This window comes from Canis lupus, chromosome 4 (genome assembly GCF_003254725.2).
Source record: "Canis lupus dingo isolate Sandy chromosome 4, ASM325472v2, whole genome shotgun sequence".
Lineage (NCBI taxonomy): Eukaryota > Metazoa > Chordata > Mammalia > Carnivora > Canidae > Canis > Canis lupus.
The window spans coordinates 83,409,286-83,427,038 of record NC_064246.1 but is presented as its reverse complement, the minus strand read 5'-3'; the positions used below and the strand labels follow the sequence as shown (position 1 = coordinate 83,427,038).

General features: G+C 37.5%; 1 protein-coding gene across 3 annotated transcripts in view; it reads right to left on the bottom strand.

The window, feature by feature from the left end:
- CDH12 (cadherin 12) overlaps positions 1 to 17,753 on the bottom strand; it is a 963,430-nt gene that overhangs the window by 178,351 nt on the left and 767,326 nt on the right. For all 3 annotated transcript variants that reach the window (XM_035714925.2, XM_025436284.3, XM_025436285.3), the window contains one exon: positions 10,783 to 11,077. In XM_035714925.2, the coding sequence (XP_035570818.1) occupies positions 10,783 to 11,077 (295 nt within the window). The remainder of the gene's footprint in view (positions 1 to 10,782; positions 11,078 to 17,753) is intronic.

Here is a 17,753-nt window from a genome sequence, read left to right as displayed (position 1 = left end):
AGTTAGTTTCTTTAACACTAAGCTTAGATTATACCCATCTTCATACCTCAAAGCAATCGCACAATGGAAAGCAGAAACAAAAATTATTTTGGAAGATGTAGCTGACATCTATGTGGAATACCCAGTAGAAGCAACTGAACCTCAGAGAACTCCTAATGCCAGCATGGTTTTATATGGGTGTGACTGTGCTCCCATAATCACTTATCATAAAGCAAGAGACAATTGGGCCAAGGTTCCCTCTTGCCTGCTTTTGTGTACAAAAAAATAAATAGAATCGAGCAAATAAGAAAAAAAAAAAAAAAAAACAGTCCTATAGCTGGAAGGCAACTTTAAAGAAAAATGATGTTCATAGCTATCCTGCCAGTAGCTGGCAAAGCAGTTTTTATAAAGCATATTTAATGTTTACAACCACTTGGAGGCTGGGGAAAGAGTAATACTTTAAAAATATGTTTAATGTTTTGAACCACTCAGTGGCCAAGAAGCAACTCCTGCTAACATATATTTAATGCTTAGAGTCATTTGGTGGTTAGGAAAAAAAGGAACTTCTTGTTAATTTTTAACATTTATTGCTGATCAGTGGCTGCTAAAGCAGCTATCAGTGCAGCATGGTTTATGTTTAGGGAGTCACTGTGCTGCTACTAAAACAATTCATACACTTCTCTCAAGGCCACACAAAAACTGTCAATAGCATTACCTTTGCAATTGTACCACTAATAAAAACATAGGAATCAAACGGAGGAATAAAATGCTCCCTGAACACACAGTCATAACATCCTATGGCCCTGAAAATAGTTTTGCCATGCTGTGGGCTGTGGACACTGCTGCTGACACCGGAGGGATCACCAGGCCTAGCTCAATTTCACCCGAATGTGTTAAAGCGTCTCAGCAGATTGGAAAGCAAAAGTGCAATCTGATAATTGAGGTTTCTTACAAATCAACAGCTTGTCGCCACAAATTAAGATAGAAGAGTACTCCACACCTAAGAAAATGTAAATTGGGATCGAAAGATTATTATGTTTTTAAGTAGCCTTGGTATAACTTGGAGCAAAAACAACAGTAAATATCGAGCTCACGTGTCAGACAGAAGGACTATATGGAAAAAAAAAATAGGAGAAGGATAATTAGCTAGAACCTCTGTAAGTAAGCCATTCTCCTACTAGTTTCGAGAATGATCAACAAATTACCAACAGGATCCATCCCCATTTATTGATTGCATTTATCCAGGCATTGTGGTAAATGTTGCATATAAGTTCTCTCTTTTACTGCTTGTAGGAACTCTGAGAATTCAGTATTTTTATTCCTCATTTGAAAGTAATGAAACCAAAGCACCATGAGGACAAATAACCTATGCATATATTCACAATTAGGAAATAGTAGAGCAGGGATTTGGACTCTTAAGTTTAACATCTACATATCACATTTGAACATGTTAAAAGAGAGTTCTGTCCTCTGTCTCTCAGTAATGAATAGAAAAGCTACTCTCCAATGTGGAAAACAAATTTCAAAAACCAATATTTTGGCAAACGCGGCCTTATCATCTCCTTCCTGGGTCATCTTTGGCTTCTCATATCAAAATTTGGACTCAGCTCAACAAAGTATGAAGGAAATTCAAGTCAAATGAAGGACTGTTGATTTAAACACAATGCATGTTTCGATAATCACTTCTAGAAACATGTTAAGTTCTTTTAAGAATCCAAGAGGACCCTTGTTCTTTGCTTATCTTCTAGAATAATTCATCTGAAAGCCTAGCTGGGATAGGCAAAGGTAGGCGTTTGTGCTGGCAGGGTTATAGGGGTGGAGCAGTTGGATCAGAGCTGCAACAGACCAGAGCCAGGTACTGCAGCCAGAGCAGTCAGAAAGGTGTCCACGCGGAGTTTGGCGGGCATGAGGAAGGCATGTTACCTGTGGGAAATGCAGCCTAGGATGGGGACTCAGAGCCCTAGTGAAGGGCACAGAATCTCCATAGCAGGATAGGGATGAAAATGGAAACAGACAGTGCAGATTTTCAAAGTTGGAGTGGAGTCTTCAGAGCATCTGCAAGGTGTCTGGAGGTTGTGTGGGGGTGAAAGACTGGTTGCACCCAGGGGGCTTGATCAAATAGCAAAATACAATAAGGATAACAACGGCCAGATTTCTCACTCTTAGAAAAAAAGACTTGTAAATTACAAAAGTTAAAAAAAAAAAAAAACCTAGAAGAGTGGTGTTAGAGTAGAGTAGGAGATATTGGTATGAAATCGAGGTCTTCAATGTATTTAGAGTGACACAGAAATAGGGGCACCTGGGTGGCTCGGTCTGTTAAGCATCTGCCCAGGGTGCTGGGATCAACCCTACATCAGGCTCCCTGCTCAGGGAGAAGCCTGCCTCAGTCGCTCCCTCTGCCCTTCCCCAGATCCTGTTCTCTCTTTCTCTCAAATTAATTAATTAAATCTTAAAAAAAGAATGATACAGAAATAAGTATGATATATGTATATGCACATACATATATCGTATAGCTGTGCCCCCTGAGAAGGCCTAAGAGCAATGATTTTCCAATAGCACAGCATATATACAGCAACCAGATTTTGGCTTTTAAATATTATTTGCCATAAGGGTAGGGAGAAAGCCCCTTGGAGAAATAGTTCATCCCAGAGCTGAGGAAGGAAAATTGCAGGACAATTCCTAAATATATTTTTGGGCCAGAAAGTAAAGGAGTCTTCAAATAATCAAGATGTCATATTAAAAAGGCACACAAAAAAAAATCAGCCTAAAGTGCCTTTACTTACACTTTATATTTAAGGCTAAAACTGAAATAATTTCAATATTAAAATCAGTAATGGATGGGACACCTGAGTGGCTCAGTGGTTGAGCCTCTGCCTTCGGCTCAGGGCACGATCCTGGAGACCTGGGATCGAGTCCTGCATCGGGCTCCCTGCAGGGAGCCTGCTTCTCCCTCTGCCTGTGTCTGCCTCTCTCTCTCTCCCTCTGAGTATCTCATGAATAAATAAATGTCTTTAAAAAATCAGTAATGGTGCTAATACATTAGAACCAATTTAATCAATAAGAAACCTTGAGACTACATTGACATAAACTAATAGATGGGTAAGCTGAACGTGTGATGAGGACCAGGTTGTTTCCCTGGTTTCAAAATATATTTTGACCAAAAAAAACAAACCAAACAAAACAAAAACCTTTTGATAAAATATGTAATAATTACAGAAAGATAAAGAGTAGGTTTACAGTGGATCATTTTCTAATGTAGACAACCTCTAAGATGATCCTCAGCTACGCCGGACTCCACTATTCAGTCCTTCAGCTAATTCCTTTCCCTGGAGAGTAAAATGAGCTTATCAAGTTGATCCTAACAAATAAAATAGAGCAGAAGTGACAGGATATCAATTACAAGACAACAACCTCACGACTGGAAACCCCCCCACCCAGGTGAATCTTTAGATGAAGCCACATTTTTTTTTTATTGCCAGCTTGACTCTAAATCCACACAAGACTCTGATGCAGAGGCACCCAGCTAAGCTGAGCCCAAATTCACGACCCAGATAGATACCCAAGAGATAATACATACTTGCAGTCTTAAGCCTCTAAATCCTGCAGTAATCTGTTATATAGTAGTAGAAAATAGCAATTTCGTACCTGGTAGTGGGGTGCTGCTATAACAAACACTTAAGAGGTGGTAATGGTTTTGCAGTCGGGCAGCGTGGGCTTTGAGGAAGTTGTCAGTATAAAATGCACTGAACACACTCTTCTATTGGATGTGGGACTTGGAAGGTGCTGCGCGTGAGGACTTGCAGGAAAATCAGGTTATCTTATTGGAAACTAGAAGATCACTGTTATGCAGGGGCCGAAAATTTAGCAAAACTGTGGCCCCCATTTATTTGAACAGTAGAAAAAGACCCAGGGACCTTGGAACAAAAAGGATCCAGGTCTTGCTGGTTTTAAAGATTACTAGTCTTTCCAGATGGCAAATGATGCTAAAATTAAGAAATGGTTTCTAGGCAAAAATCAAGTCCAGAGCACACAAAAAGCACAGTCAAAAGATAAAGCAATGGGGTTACTGTAAATCTTTTTGTTAAGATCTTAGAAAGATCAAAGCTGGCCCATTGGTTTACTGTCTAGTCAAATTCCGCTCTTAAGAGATAAATGGGTGAGTATGACTCAAAGATCCTTTCTAGCAAACAATAAGGGTTCTAATTCATGTGAAGGCTTTGTCACTCAGGTCCCTCAGTGGGGTCCAAGGTAGACAGGATTTATCTTGAAGGGATTTTTTTGGTCTAATTCAGTGAACCCCCAAAAGATTCATGGGATACCCTTGCCACTGACAAAATAAAGAGTTCTATATGTAGCAATATCAAAAGTGTGAACTGAAGACAGAGAGTCAGAGATTGTACAGTGAGAACAGGCCTTTGAACACTTTGAATTCTATTGGCAGGAAGCCGACCAAGAGTGCTGCTTAGTTGCAAGTACGTGCTGCATTTCATAAAAAAAAATTTAAAAAAAATTAAAAAGTATAACTCAAAAGGTAGAACCAAGAGCCCAGACAGTAATAACTGAGAGCCATGGACAAATATTCTCAGGCCTTGAACCTAATCAACAAGCTTTTAATATTTGCCAACTAGACTTCAGGAATATGATGGACCAGTGACTCCTTTATTTAGTTTTCCCTCTTTTCTCAAAAATGTCTACAGGAGTTTTCTCATGCCTATCTCACCCCTGTGTGTTAGGTGTCAGGGTGGGGGTAAGTAGCTGGTTTCTCTAGCATCACAAGTCTGCGGATCAAGAGGAAATAAGTCTAGGGAATCTCATTTGCTCTTGCACTTGATTTATATGATGAGTTTCTGGACTTTGGATTCATGCCATGAGGGAAAAAGATCCCAGGGTCCTAGAAAGGGGGCTGAGCACATATTGCATGACAGAGCAACATGGATTAAAGGGGTCCAGATGGGACACTGTGGTAGGTGGACTATAACCAGGCCCTCAATGATCTCAGCTGCCTTGTAGAAGTTTTCTCGGGTGATTCCGTGTCCTGAATTGGGCTGGACGTACTTCTAACCATTGGAAAATGGCAGAAATGATAGGATGCCGCTTTAAATATTGGTTATAAATACAGACTGTGGCTTTGATCAGAGATGTTCTTCTCTCTAGCTCCCTCTCAGCCCTTCCTGGGGCCACACAGCTGCCATGTTGTGAGGAAGCCCTGCAGAGAGTTCCACGGAGCAAGAGACTGAGGTCTACCAGTCACCACTTGAGTAAGCTTGGAGGCCAATTCCTATCTCCTCTCAATGAAGACTCTAGATCAGAACATAGGCCCAGGGGCAGCCCGGGGGGCTCGGTGGTTTAGCGCCACCTTCAGTCCAGGGCCTGATCTTGGAGACCCTGGATCGAGTCCCAGGTCGGGCTCCCTGCATGGAGCCTGCTTCTCCCTCTGCCTGCGTCTCTGCCTCTCTTTCTCTGTGTGTCTCTGTGTCTCTCATGAATAAATAAATCAAATATTAAAAAAAAAAAAAAGATCATAGGCCCAGCCAGCAGCTTGAATACAACCTCTTGGGAGACCTTGAGCCAAAGGTGCCCACCCAAGCCACTCCTGGATATCCACGATCCTGTGAGATGATAAGTGTTTGCTGTTTTACACTGCTAAGTGTTTGGCTAGTGGATTGTGCAGCAACAGATAACTAATGCACAACGCTGGTCGAGTAGTCAAAATTAACATCGTTAGTCATGAGACAAATCAAAATCCTGTTCTACTCGATAAGTTGCAGCAGGAATACAGCATCATGTCTGTGATGAACCTAACAAAGAGCCTATCCTGAAGTTGTACGTGAGGAAACATCAGGCAAACACATGGGGCATTCTAAATAGTCACTGGGAAGGGAATCCTCAAACCTGTCACAAAATTAAGAAAAAGTAAGGAATTGATCCAGACTGAAGGACGCTAGCGAGATACGGCATTCTAATGCACCATGTGATTTTGACCTTGAAAAGTGTGTTTATATAAGATACTATTGAAACAACAGATAGAGCACGAGTGGGGTTTAAGGGGTAGATGGCAATAATGCCATCATCATTAAGGTCAATTTCCTGGTTTTAATAATCACAGTTTGGTTCTACATAGAGAATGTCTTTATTTGTAGAAAACAGCTAACATTCTGTCTCCAATTTCCTGGCAAAAATACTGCTTATAGGGCACACAGAGAGAGGCCAATGAGAATTGACCCGTTCCTACTGTAGCAGGTAAGCTGCTCTCTGTGGCCACGGCTAGCTCATCTGGTAAGATAATACATCTGCTTTGTGATTTCTTGATCTGTCCCCCTATGGCACTTCCATGAAAGCAAGGAAGTTTGGATATTTATATAAGTCTCTAAATTATAATAATTGTGTAATGACTTAATGTTAGGTACAGTCATCATTTTTACTATTTCCTTTGTGGAGTTGGACTATTTAAGTATGGCCACATAGAAAATATTCTGTTTAAAAGCCTCCCAAAAACTCCACCAAAAATTTCATCTTAGCACTTTTCCCTAAACTTCATGTAAAACAAAATAGAGTTCATGGGGAAAAAAAAATAAGAGGGTACAATGTTAATGTTTTAATAAGCCAGCAGTGTAATTCTCTTTAGGTGTCTCTTATTCTATTTACTCTTACACTATTTTTTTTTCTTTTAAAGTCAGTGAATAAGAGATACCTAGTTCTCAGATTTTGTTTTAAACTGGGTCCCCCATCCTCAGGTTTGTAATAAATAAAATAAAAATAATAAAATAAAATAAATAAAATAAAATAAAATAAAATAAAATAATATATAAAATAAAGTAAGCATTTCAAGGTCTTAACCAGCTCATCTGAGGTTGAAAGCCAAATTTAAGGCCCAAAGACATTTTTAGGAGCCACTACTAAAAAGTATAACTGATTGCAATGAATTGTTCTAAAGAAGCTGCTGGGAGCCATACCTACTTTCTGAAATTAGAGTTCAGTTTTCATGTAAAAATGATGATCCAAGAGTCAACAATACTGCATGAAATAATTGTAATGGTTAAATAATAAAACACGGTTTGGATCACCTGGCTGCTAACTATTGCTCCGGAAAAGGTAGGTCTTATTGCATAAATTGTGATTCACAACTGGCATTTATCAGATGTGTAATAGAGACCTGGTTATGAATAACCCAATCAGCTGCCTCAAAATGGCTTAGTTCAGGCCGAGGAAGATAATACAAGTATGAAGAAGTTTAAAGATGTCATACGTGTCAGCTCTCTAGGAAAAGTTACTGAACCTGCACCCCGTATCCGTGCGTAACCACCGGTACTAAAGGAGGCCTGTGCCTGGAGCTCACTGTGACTGTAGCGATCTTAAAGAATTAGATCACATTTATAACGTCCCAATCTGTCTCCGAGGAGGAAGTTCGATTTAGGGAATATCTGGATCATTAAGTAATTTCCTTGGGTCAGAGGAAAAGCACTTTATCTGTGAATATTACTTCTGTAGCCGGGTGGACGTAGCACGAGTTAGTAACAGAGTGGCCTTTCCCTTAAACAAGTCACAGATTCACTGGAATTTCCTTCAACTTTCTGGAACAGAATATATTCCATAGTCTGATAAGTCTTAAATATCGATTTTCCTCTCCAATCTCTGTCCACCTTGCTCACCACCACTCCCCTGTGCACAGTTTCTTTGTAATTTTCACTTTAGTTCATTGCCGGTCCATGTTTAATAGTGTGTCACGTTTTCAGACACACAGTCCACTATTGCTAACTTCACATTTGCATCACAAACTGTTTTGATGCCCCAATAGGTCTTGGTCTCTATTCTGAAACAAGCTATTTTACTATTATTTGTAAATCGGTTGCTTCTTCTCCAACACTGTCAATAACAACATTGTCAGCTATGGGGACGGGGACGGGACAGTTATTTCCCAGAGAGCACTCACACAGATACACAAGGCCGGCAGTGAGACAAGCCGTGACAGCAGCGGTACTGTCTCCTACACCATGGCAAACTCCATCTGCTCTTGACCAAAAGCAATTTTGATATTCCAGAGAAAATGACAAAGAGACAGGACGTGCCCAGAAGGGATGCAGGAAAAGAAGAGAGCGAGAGGAGTAATCGTTGGACTAAGTGACTTACAGCAGTGACCACCTCCATGTGGTCAGAAGGGTGACCTTCGGAATGGAGCTCAGGGGCTCTAGGGCCGTGAATATGATGCTTGGATGGATGCACAGTATTGTTCATTAGCTTTAGGTTGGTTGGTCAGGTAAGAGCAGAAACAACAAATGTCACAAGCCTCACTGGGTCTCCTATATTTTTGGTTATGTGCATAGGCAGGATTGTGGGGAATGGCAAAAGAAGTACGTGGTAGATATTTAATTTCTTTTTTTTTAAAGATTTTATGAATTTATTAATGAGAAACACCAGAGAGAGAGGCAGAGACACAGGCAGAGGGAGTAGCAGGCTCCATGCAGGGAGGCCGACGAGGGACTCGATCCCAGGACCCTGGGGTCACGCCCTGAGCCAAAGGCAGGCGCTCCACCGCTGAGCCACCCAGATGTCCCATAATTTCTAATATTTAATTCATAAGTGGCATTTATAGTTTTTTAGTATATATTCGAAAAAAAAGCATATTATGTAAAGGTAGTCCAATAATCCCTGGGAGAACCCATGGCATGCAGTGTGGTATCACGTTCAAAAGAAATACTGCTCTACCATTATTTAAACAAACGAAAGAAAGAAAGAAAGAAAGAAAGAAAGAAAGAAAGAAAGAAAGAAAGAAAGAAAGAAGAAAGAAAAAGCAGAGAGTGTGTGTTGAAACTCTGGTGAAGTATTTATTTACTGGAATCTCTTGAATAACCAATGAGAGATTTCAGTATTGCCATACCACAAAACATTTTAAATAACCTATTCTTCCCTAGATCCTCCTGAAACTTGAAGAGAGCACAGGTAATTATGTCTCCCCACAATACTGCAAAAGCTGGGGCCACTTTGTTTTCTCACTTACCTACCCTGATTTTCCAGGTTCATGTCTCTCTTCGGGTGCTAGCTGGGAACTCCTCTGCATGATGGTTCATCCCTTTATCCCAATTGGCACAACAAAAGACCTAATTATTTACCGAATAAGACAGAATTTTCTAATAATGCAGAATTATGTGTATGTTTGCTCTAAGGATGTTGTTTCTATAATAGTCACCGAGGGTTGTAAATTCATGTAAATAATCCAATTTACATGAAGTAAGCCCTCGTTTAAACCATTTAGGTATGAAAGACCATTGTCTTCTTTTTTTTTTTTTTTGAGCATTGTCTTCTTAAAAGTTTTGCTTTTTCTTTTTTCTTTTCTTTTCTTTTCTTTTCTTTCTTTTTTTTTTTTTTTTTCAGAACAGCACCTTCCTTTTTCCTCTCCCTGTAAAATCAAGACACAGTTAAAAAACTAGCTCTCCCCATTTCCGGGGCCTACTTTTTAATAAGATCTACTTCTTCCCAATTGTACTTCTACATCTCTAGCAATCGGTATCATATATATATATATATATATATATATATATATATATATATGATACAAGTGCAGCTCAAAAAAATGTAGCAGAAGTTGAATAACAGATTTGCACCCGTGTGCTCTAATGTTTAAAATCTAAGTAAACTACTTTGAGCTGGTTCCTCAGGTCATGGAGAGAATATGACCTTTGAACACCGGGTAAGGTCATAGACATAATTTCAAGTGAATCTGTGGTAAATCCATGGGACAAACTCCTAAAGCTACTAACCTGCCTCTGCCCTCAGTGTAGTCTCTACATGTCTGGGATGGTTTGTAGGGCCAGCAGCAGCTCTCTGAGGAACGTCAGCCAGGAAAATTAGCAATGGCTCACCATACGAGTTTCAAGTTGTAACCTGGAAGCGATGGGCAGCTTTATCTTACAAAACTGCCAAACACCAGAAGTTACTTTGAAATAGAATAAGGGATTGGCAGCGGTGACTTTGGAATCACAGCTATTTAAAGTTGTCGTTAAAGCTGTGATCCTTGATTCGCTGACCTCAAAATACACATCCTAGAACTTTCAAATTGAGGTTGGTTCTGAAGTGTGAATCTATATCAAATTTAAATTATTAAGAAGAGTAGTGATACTATACCTAATTGTAAATTCATCCTAATCATTCTAATGATAATGATATTTACTTCTTGATTTGATGGTGTAACTACCATGGGTTACTTGCAGTAAAAAAAAAAACAAAAAACAAAAAACAATATCATCCTTCTGGAATCTCTATCTATAGCTACAAAGGATGCAACACATTCCTTTCTGGACAACTTCCAGACTCATATGTGATATATGCTTTGGATGATTTACTTTGAGCCAAGAATCACTCGCTGGCATCTGTGGGTAGGGGTAGTTACCTTCAGCACCACGTCAGCATCTCGAATCGCAATGACAATGGATCTTAGTACACATTGAGTCTAGTACTTGATTACAAAGGATTTCTGTGAGTTCAGGTGAGTGCAAAGGTTGGAAACTAGTGACTAATTTTATAGATCCTAGATATTTATGTATCTATGTGTATATTTAGAATGAGGCAGAAAGGACAAAAAAAAAAGAAAGAAAGAAAGAAAAAGAAAGAAAGAAAGAAAGAAAGAAAGAAAGAAAGAAAGAAAGAAAGAAAGAAAGAAAGAAAGAAAACATAAATGAAAGTAATTGTATCTTCCATACTGGAAGAATCATCCTCTGGCTTACAAATAAGACGTTTACATCAACGTGCAAAAAATAAATGTTGAAGAGGCCTCAGAGCATCTGACAACACTTCGACTTGCCTACTCACCCACAGGAGACATTTCTGGGACGCTAGCAACATAGGGTCCATCCAAAAACTTTGGCTCGTTGTCATTAATATCCTGTACTTTGATGATGAATTCCGATTCAGGCTCCAGGGGCTTCCTGGTTTCTATGTCCACAGCCTGAGCACGCAGTGTGTAGAAAGGTTTTTCTTCTCTGTCCAGGCTCCTTATTGCATGAATGTCCCCTGTGGTTTCATCGATGGTAAAAACGGTGCCAGCGCCATCTCCTGAGAGGGTGTATTTAACAGTGCCCTCTCCTTTATCTAAGTCAGAATGGAGCTTTTATGGGGAGAGAGAAAGAGAAAGAGAGACAGAGAACACTATTAAAGGGATGGTCCCAGAGTAAAGGTGCTTGCACTGTAAATTTTTATCAGAAAAGTCAAAGAAAAATTTTATGGTTCTTTTTTCATTTTTTTTTTTGTCTTCCTCGTCTTTTTTTTTTTTTTTTTTTTTACTAAATCTTTGAATATAAACATTTTAAAGACACACAAAAAAGTAGAAAAATATGTGGTAAACATTTATATATATATATATATATATCCCAGAGATTACACCATTTACCTTTTACTCTACAGTTGGCGCTTGAACAAGGCAGGGGTTAGGGTTTTCAACCCCTGTGCAATTGAAAATTCTGTTTAACCTTTAACTCCAACAAAACTTAACTACAAACAGCCTATTGTTGACTGGATGCCTTACCAAAAATAACTGTTTAGTAAGTCAATTAACACATATTTTATATGTTATATATATTATATGCCATATTCTCTTTTTAAGATTTTATGTATCTATTTATCTTAGAGATTGAGAGAAAGAAAGGGAGTATGAGCTAGGGGAAGGGTAGAAGGGGAGGAGAAAGAATCCCAAGCTGACTCCTCGCTGACTGTAGAGCCCATCTCGGGGCTCAATCCCATGAGCCTGAGATCATGACCTGAGCCAAAACCAAGAGTTGTACGCTCAAACAACTGAGTGACCCATGCACCCCTTATATACTGTATTCTTACAATAAAGTCAGCTATAGAAAATGTTATTAAGAGAGCATAAGGAAAAGAAAATATAGTAATTGTATACATTTATTGATAACATAAGTTTATGTATTTATGGAAAAATGCATATGAGATTTAACCTCCATGAAGTTTAAACCCATGCTGTTCAAGGATCAATTGTATTTGACTCATCACATATATAGATCACATGTCTCCTCTTCCATTCATCTTTCTATCAACCCATCTTATTTCTCAATGGATTCCAGAGACTGTCTGAGGACAGCCCTCGAATACATGAACATACGTAAATTGAACATCTGTATTTACTTCTTTTCCACATTTTTGGGGAATACAATTTTCACAAAATGAAATGCATTAATCTTAAGTGTACTTATTTCATTTTAAGTTATTGTTGTAATAAACATAAATGGGCTCATCAATACCAAATCAGAAATCCTGCTGAATATCCTGAAAAAAAAAAAAAAATCAATGCCCTGAATGCAGTTGAGAGAGAAGGTAAAAGAACTCAGAAAACATTGAACCTTTTCGTTTGAAAGGAGAGGAGAGTTTTGGCATGCCAGATGGTTTCAGATATGTGTAGTAGAGTGTCTCATTTTAACATACTGACTTCCAATGAGTTATTCAATATTGCTCAGCCAAATGTTGGATAGAAGCACTGATTATCCTTTCAAATTCACAAACGGCTTGCTCTAATTCATTCTATATATTTAAAATCTCCTAATATAGAAAAGTTTTGAGCTTCTGCTAATTTCTTCAACACATTTATTATTCACTATATCATAGCATGTAATAAGATATACATAATTAATGTGGGGGAAAGGGCCAAGCAGAAGATAAATTATTGGGATGTCTGTCAGCAATTGAGCGTCTGCCTTTGGCTCAGGGTGTGATCCCAGAGTCCCGGGATTGAATCCCACATCAGGCTCTGAGTGGAACATGCTTCTCCCTCTGCGTGTGTCTCTGCCTCTGTCTCTTTCTGTCATGAATAAATAAATACAATATTTTTTAAAAAGAAGGTAAATAATTAGTATGATACTGTAGTTCAATGTTTTTCAAACTAGAGTCCAAGAAGTAATAGAAGATGAACATAGTCTTCAAATCCATAAAGTATTCCATAATGTGTGTATACATATATAATATATTACATTATTTATAATTCTCCAAGAATATGCATATTCATATGTTTTACAAATAATAACATACACAGCATTTAAATTATATAGCATATGTATTCTTATAAATACTATATTTTATTCTGATTCTGATCTAAAATGTTTTAACCTTTTCTTATTTGGGTCAGGCCATCTGATTTCAGTGTCTGCATTTTTACATTTAAAACCTCCTTCAAGGGATGCTTGGGCGGCTCAGCAGTTGAGCGTCTGGCTTTGGACCAGGGCCTGATCCTGAAGTCCCGGGATCGAGCCTCGCATCAGGTTCCCTGCATGGAGGCTGCTTCTCCCTCTGCCTGTGTCTCTGCCTCTCTCTCTCTTTGTCTCTCATGAATAAATAAATAAAATCTTTAAAAAAATAGAATATATAAAACCTCCTTCCAGTCAACAGATCAGCCAAATTAAAAATGTTAAGCTTTTAGTGTCCATAGTCATTTGGGCTATGCTTCCAAATTCGCATACAAGCACAGCATTCTTGAAAAATTGGGGGTAAGAATGAGTTCTTTTTGTTTTTTTAATGTTTCCACCCACACCAAAAAGGCTTTGAAATATTTTAAATTATATAAATATCCTTTTGCAAATAGGCTTTCTGTGTATTGGTATTAGCAAAATTAAAACAGAAAAAAACAAACTCAACAGTGGCTACCTCTTTGTCCTTAAACTGAACATTCGGTTTGAGTTCAGTAAAATCAAATCATCCTTCAAATTAATGTTATAAAATGAATGCATTCATTTTGTGAATTTGTATTTACTTCAAAACTTGCTCTGCAAGTATATTTGCATCAGAGCATAACAAAGAATTGATGCCTAAGTAAGTATTATAATTAAGAGAATAAGAAAACAAAAAGAGGGCACATGATTTTGATTTTCCTTTAAAATTTCTGCATATTTTACTCAAGTCTAAGAAAAATTGCTATAAATGATGGGAGGAAGAATTTTCCCCCTATTTTATTTTTACAAACTCTTATGAAGCACAGGAAGTTTCAAGTGTAAAATCAAGTTGTAGATAAATGTATTTGGACTTAGGAATATCAAATTAATGTATTTCACCCATACTATTAAAGATATTCAACACAGTGAGTATTGCTTTTGCTTTTAAATTTATCTAAAGATATGAGACAGGCAAAAGCTCAATGCAAAAGCAAACACTTTATAAACTGCATCCATTTTGCCAATGGCTCAAAAGAATATGTGGTAATATTGTGGGAAATGAGTGAAAATTCTGAGAAGGTTTTTACAATGTGATCCAAGTAGAGTTACAAAAAAATTCTCATTTAGCTAAAATCAGAACTGTTTTCCTTTTGAACTGACATAAGAATAGAAAAGCAAATGTGTTTTCGACTCTATCCAAGATCGAAATTAAATTCAGTTGCTGTTCCTCCTTATTCTTCTACCTTTTCCTTCTAATTTAAAGCCGAGTTATGTAGAGATTAAAGCTTCAAAAGAAATGTGTGAAAATACGTGAAAATTTTGAACTAAAAATGAAGCTGATTGATGTAAAACTCTTGAGAAGATTAGAATTTTTAAAGCAGTTCATTACATGACAATACCTCATAGGAGACCACCTGCAATATCCTGCATTGACAAGCAATATTTAAAATTAGCCAATGTTGACTGAACTGGCCCATGAATGATTGACTTAAATAGATATTTTTTTTCCAAATTCAGTTCTAATATTAAGTAAGGGACAGCCTGACGTGGGAATTGTAGAAAACTTCTATCATTTCTGTACACTTTCAGTTATATTCAGCATTTATATATAATTGCTATAATAACAAAAATATATATAACTGCAAGAGTATACATATGAAAATATATATACTTTATATATACTTTTATATTTTTATAATACTGACTATATATACATATAACATGATATTAAAAAATCAACACTTTCCATAATGAAATACCATGATCTTTTTTTAGTATCACTTGAAATTCTTCAAATAATTTTTTTTTTTTTTAAGTAACCTCTACCCTCAGACTCACAACCTCAAAAGTGACAGTCACATGCTCTAACCAACTGAGCCAGCCAGGTGCCCCTTTCCAAAATTATTTTTTAATGTGTGCATTATTTCACTCATGGAAGTTCTAATGATTTAATGGCCCTTGCTTATCCTTTCATAAACAATATGATGAATGTGTGTGTGTGTGTGTGTGTGTGTGTGTGTGTTCTCCTGTTCAGTTCCCTAAAGGAGTAATTATCAAAACTGGAAAAAAAAAAAAAAAAACCTAATTTTTATGCGTCAAACAAAATTGGAAACTTCAGTGATTTCGGGAATTTATCTCTAGAATGAAATTCATTTCTTGAATCTTTCGGCAATGGAATTCAGGCAGAGCTAACACTGTGAAGCTTTTTCTTAGTGTAGTTTGCATAAAGAAGGAGGGAGGGTTTCAGAAGGACTTTTCCTGCCTTGCCTTATCTTTGGACTGTGTTAACTATGACAAATCACATGATGTCACTTTACACAGGGCTTTAAGCTACACATTCCACAAAGCTAATGATTCCGCAAAGATAGAATCATTTTCCGTTATAACAATTCAAAAGTAACAGCAAGAAATGTCTCTTATTCCGATTATTTTTTTAAAAAACTATTTCTGAGTAGGTGCTCACTGTATTGACTGTAGCAGCCAACTCCAATAATATTATCTTTAGTATTGACATTTAAAATCTCTCCCAGGAACACAGTTCCATAAATGATGGACATCGAAATTTGCACTGTCCAAGCAGTTGTTTTGTGGAAGTGGTGTTGCTATTTTCTGATGTTTCCCAAGTCATCTTAGATGGAGCATGAAAATGAGATGCCAAGAGAGGCTTTAAAAAGATACAGAGGACCAGCTTCAGAGCGTAAGCAAATCTGAATCCCAGTGTTTAAAAGTTTTGAGAAAGCTAATCTAAAGTTAAGGGTTTACTAGCGCCTCTTTGATTATATTTTAGAAACTGTGGCACAAAATAAAATATTTATTCTTATTTTTTCTGGGTTGAATATACACACAAACTAGAAAATGCTTTTTTACATTACTATGTCCAGCAGTGATTTTATTTTCATTTGCTATTTGCCAGGATAGGGGGTGGTTACTAGGCATGGGGAGCATATGATTTATATTGGAAGGAGAAGCGTATGATTTTGAAAATGTAGCTTCTTTCTGAAGACCAAAATTTGTGTGGATCTGCTGTATATATGTATTTGCAAATCACTAATCGTGCCCGTAAGGAACCACGGTACATCGCACGCTATTTTAAAACCTGCCCTCCACATCATTCTCATCAAGATTATGGATTCATATTTTTGTTTCCTGATGGTCTCAGCAGAAGAATGAACATGTGTGGGCCCAACACCATCTTCCTTCACCAAGAATATTTTAAATCAAACTTCAAACCAAGTAAAACACTCAAAGAATCATGCAATAAAAAATCTATATTCTCACTACTTAGATTAAGCAATTATCAACGTTCTGAGTATTTTGCTTTATTTTTATAGACTTTTTAATGTTCCAAGCACATCATAATTAACTACTTGATACTGGAGCACCAACTTCATGCAAATGAAGCCCATTTCCTATGAAATTATAATGTCACTATCTAATCTAAGAAAATTATTTAAAATACCCATCATCATCTAATAATCAGCCCCTATTCAATTTTTACCACTGGTCTCTTCAAATATCTTTTTTAATTCTTTCTCTATATCTTGAGCATAGATCAAAGCAACTTTCAAATACTGCAGTTGGATTCTGTGTCTTTAATTTCTGTAAGTTTAGAAGGTTCATGCATTTTAATAATTACTTATCTACTTATCATGATGTTTTCAGGGATCTAGTCTCCATTCTGAATTTGCTGGAATACGAAAGTTCCTGATATGTCTTTACCTTTCTGGCTTAGAATATCTTTTTAGTCTCAAAATATGTCTGAGCATAGAAGTAGGCCCTACTTAATAAAGAGATCCTCGTAAGGTGAGGGATGGCATCTTCTGCTGGTCCTCACCATGAACACATTCAACGCAAGGGAAAAGTTCCTTGTAGAGGATATGCCTCAGTTAATTTTGGTGCAATAGTGGCATGTAGGTTGTCAGACTCATTATCAGTTTTCGAATGATTACAGAGCCCATAGATGGGCTTAATTTTATGGTTCAACAGTCAGTGCATGTGATTGGAAGTAATAGCATGACTCTTTTATTTACATACAGGATCCATCAGATAAAGTAGCCAAAACTAGTATGAGAAAATTTTATGCAGTTTTCTTTGGCTGAAACAATTTCATTACGTAGAAAACAGACTACTTTTGCCCTCTTCTCCTTGGTGTACTTATAAAATACTCTGTATTTCTTTCTCTCTCTCTCTCTTTTTTTTTTTTTTTTTTTTTTTTTTTGTGGTTGCTTGATTTTCTATTCAGGCTTATCCTGTCCTCAGAAACATCACAGTGGCCACTGTATTTATTGGCTTACAAAGCCATTTGATTATGTTCAGTGCGTTGCTTATTGACAAAAGAAGACAAGACCCAAAAGATGATCTGTAACTCTGCCTGGGTAATGTTATAATGCAAAATTTCTGTCTGAAGCCACTGAAGGTCCAAGAATATTTGACATTCTACTCCATTCTCCTCCCTGCGGGGACTCATTTGTTCTTCCTAGCTTGATTGTTGCCATTTGAGCAGGAGGGAACCACTTTACAAGGCTGGGAATTCTCTTTAACAGCCCAAAGTGAGTCGAGAACTCCCCTGCCTGGGTTACAGACCCAAAGCTATTTATCATCTGGAAGTATTTCACCTTCTATTTAAGGAAG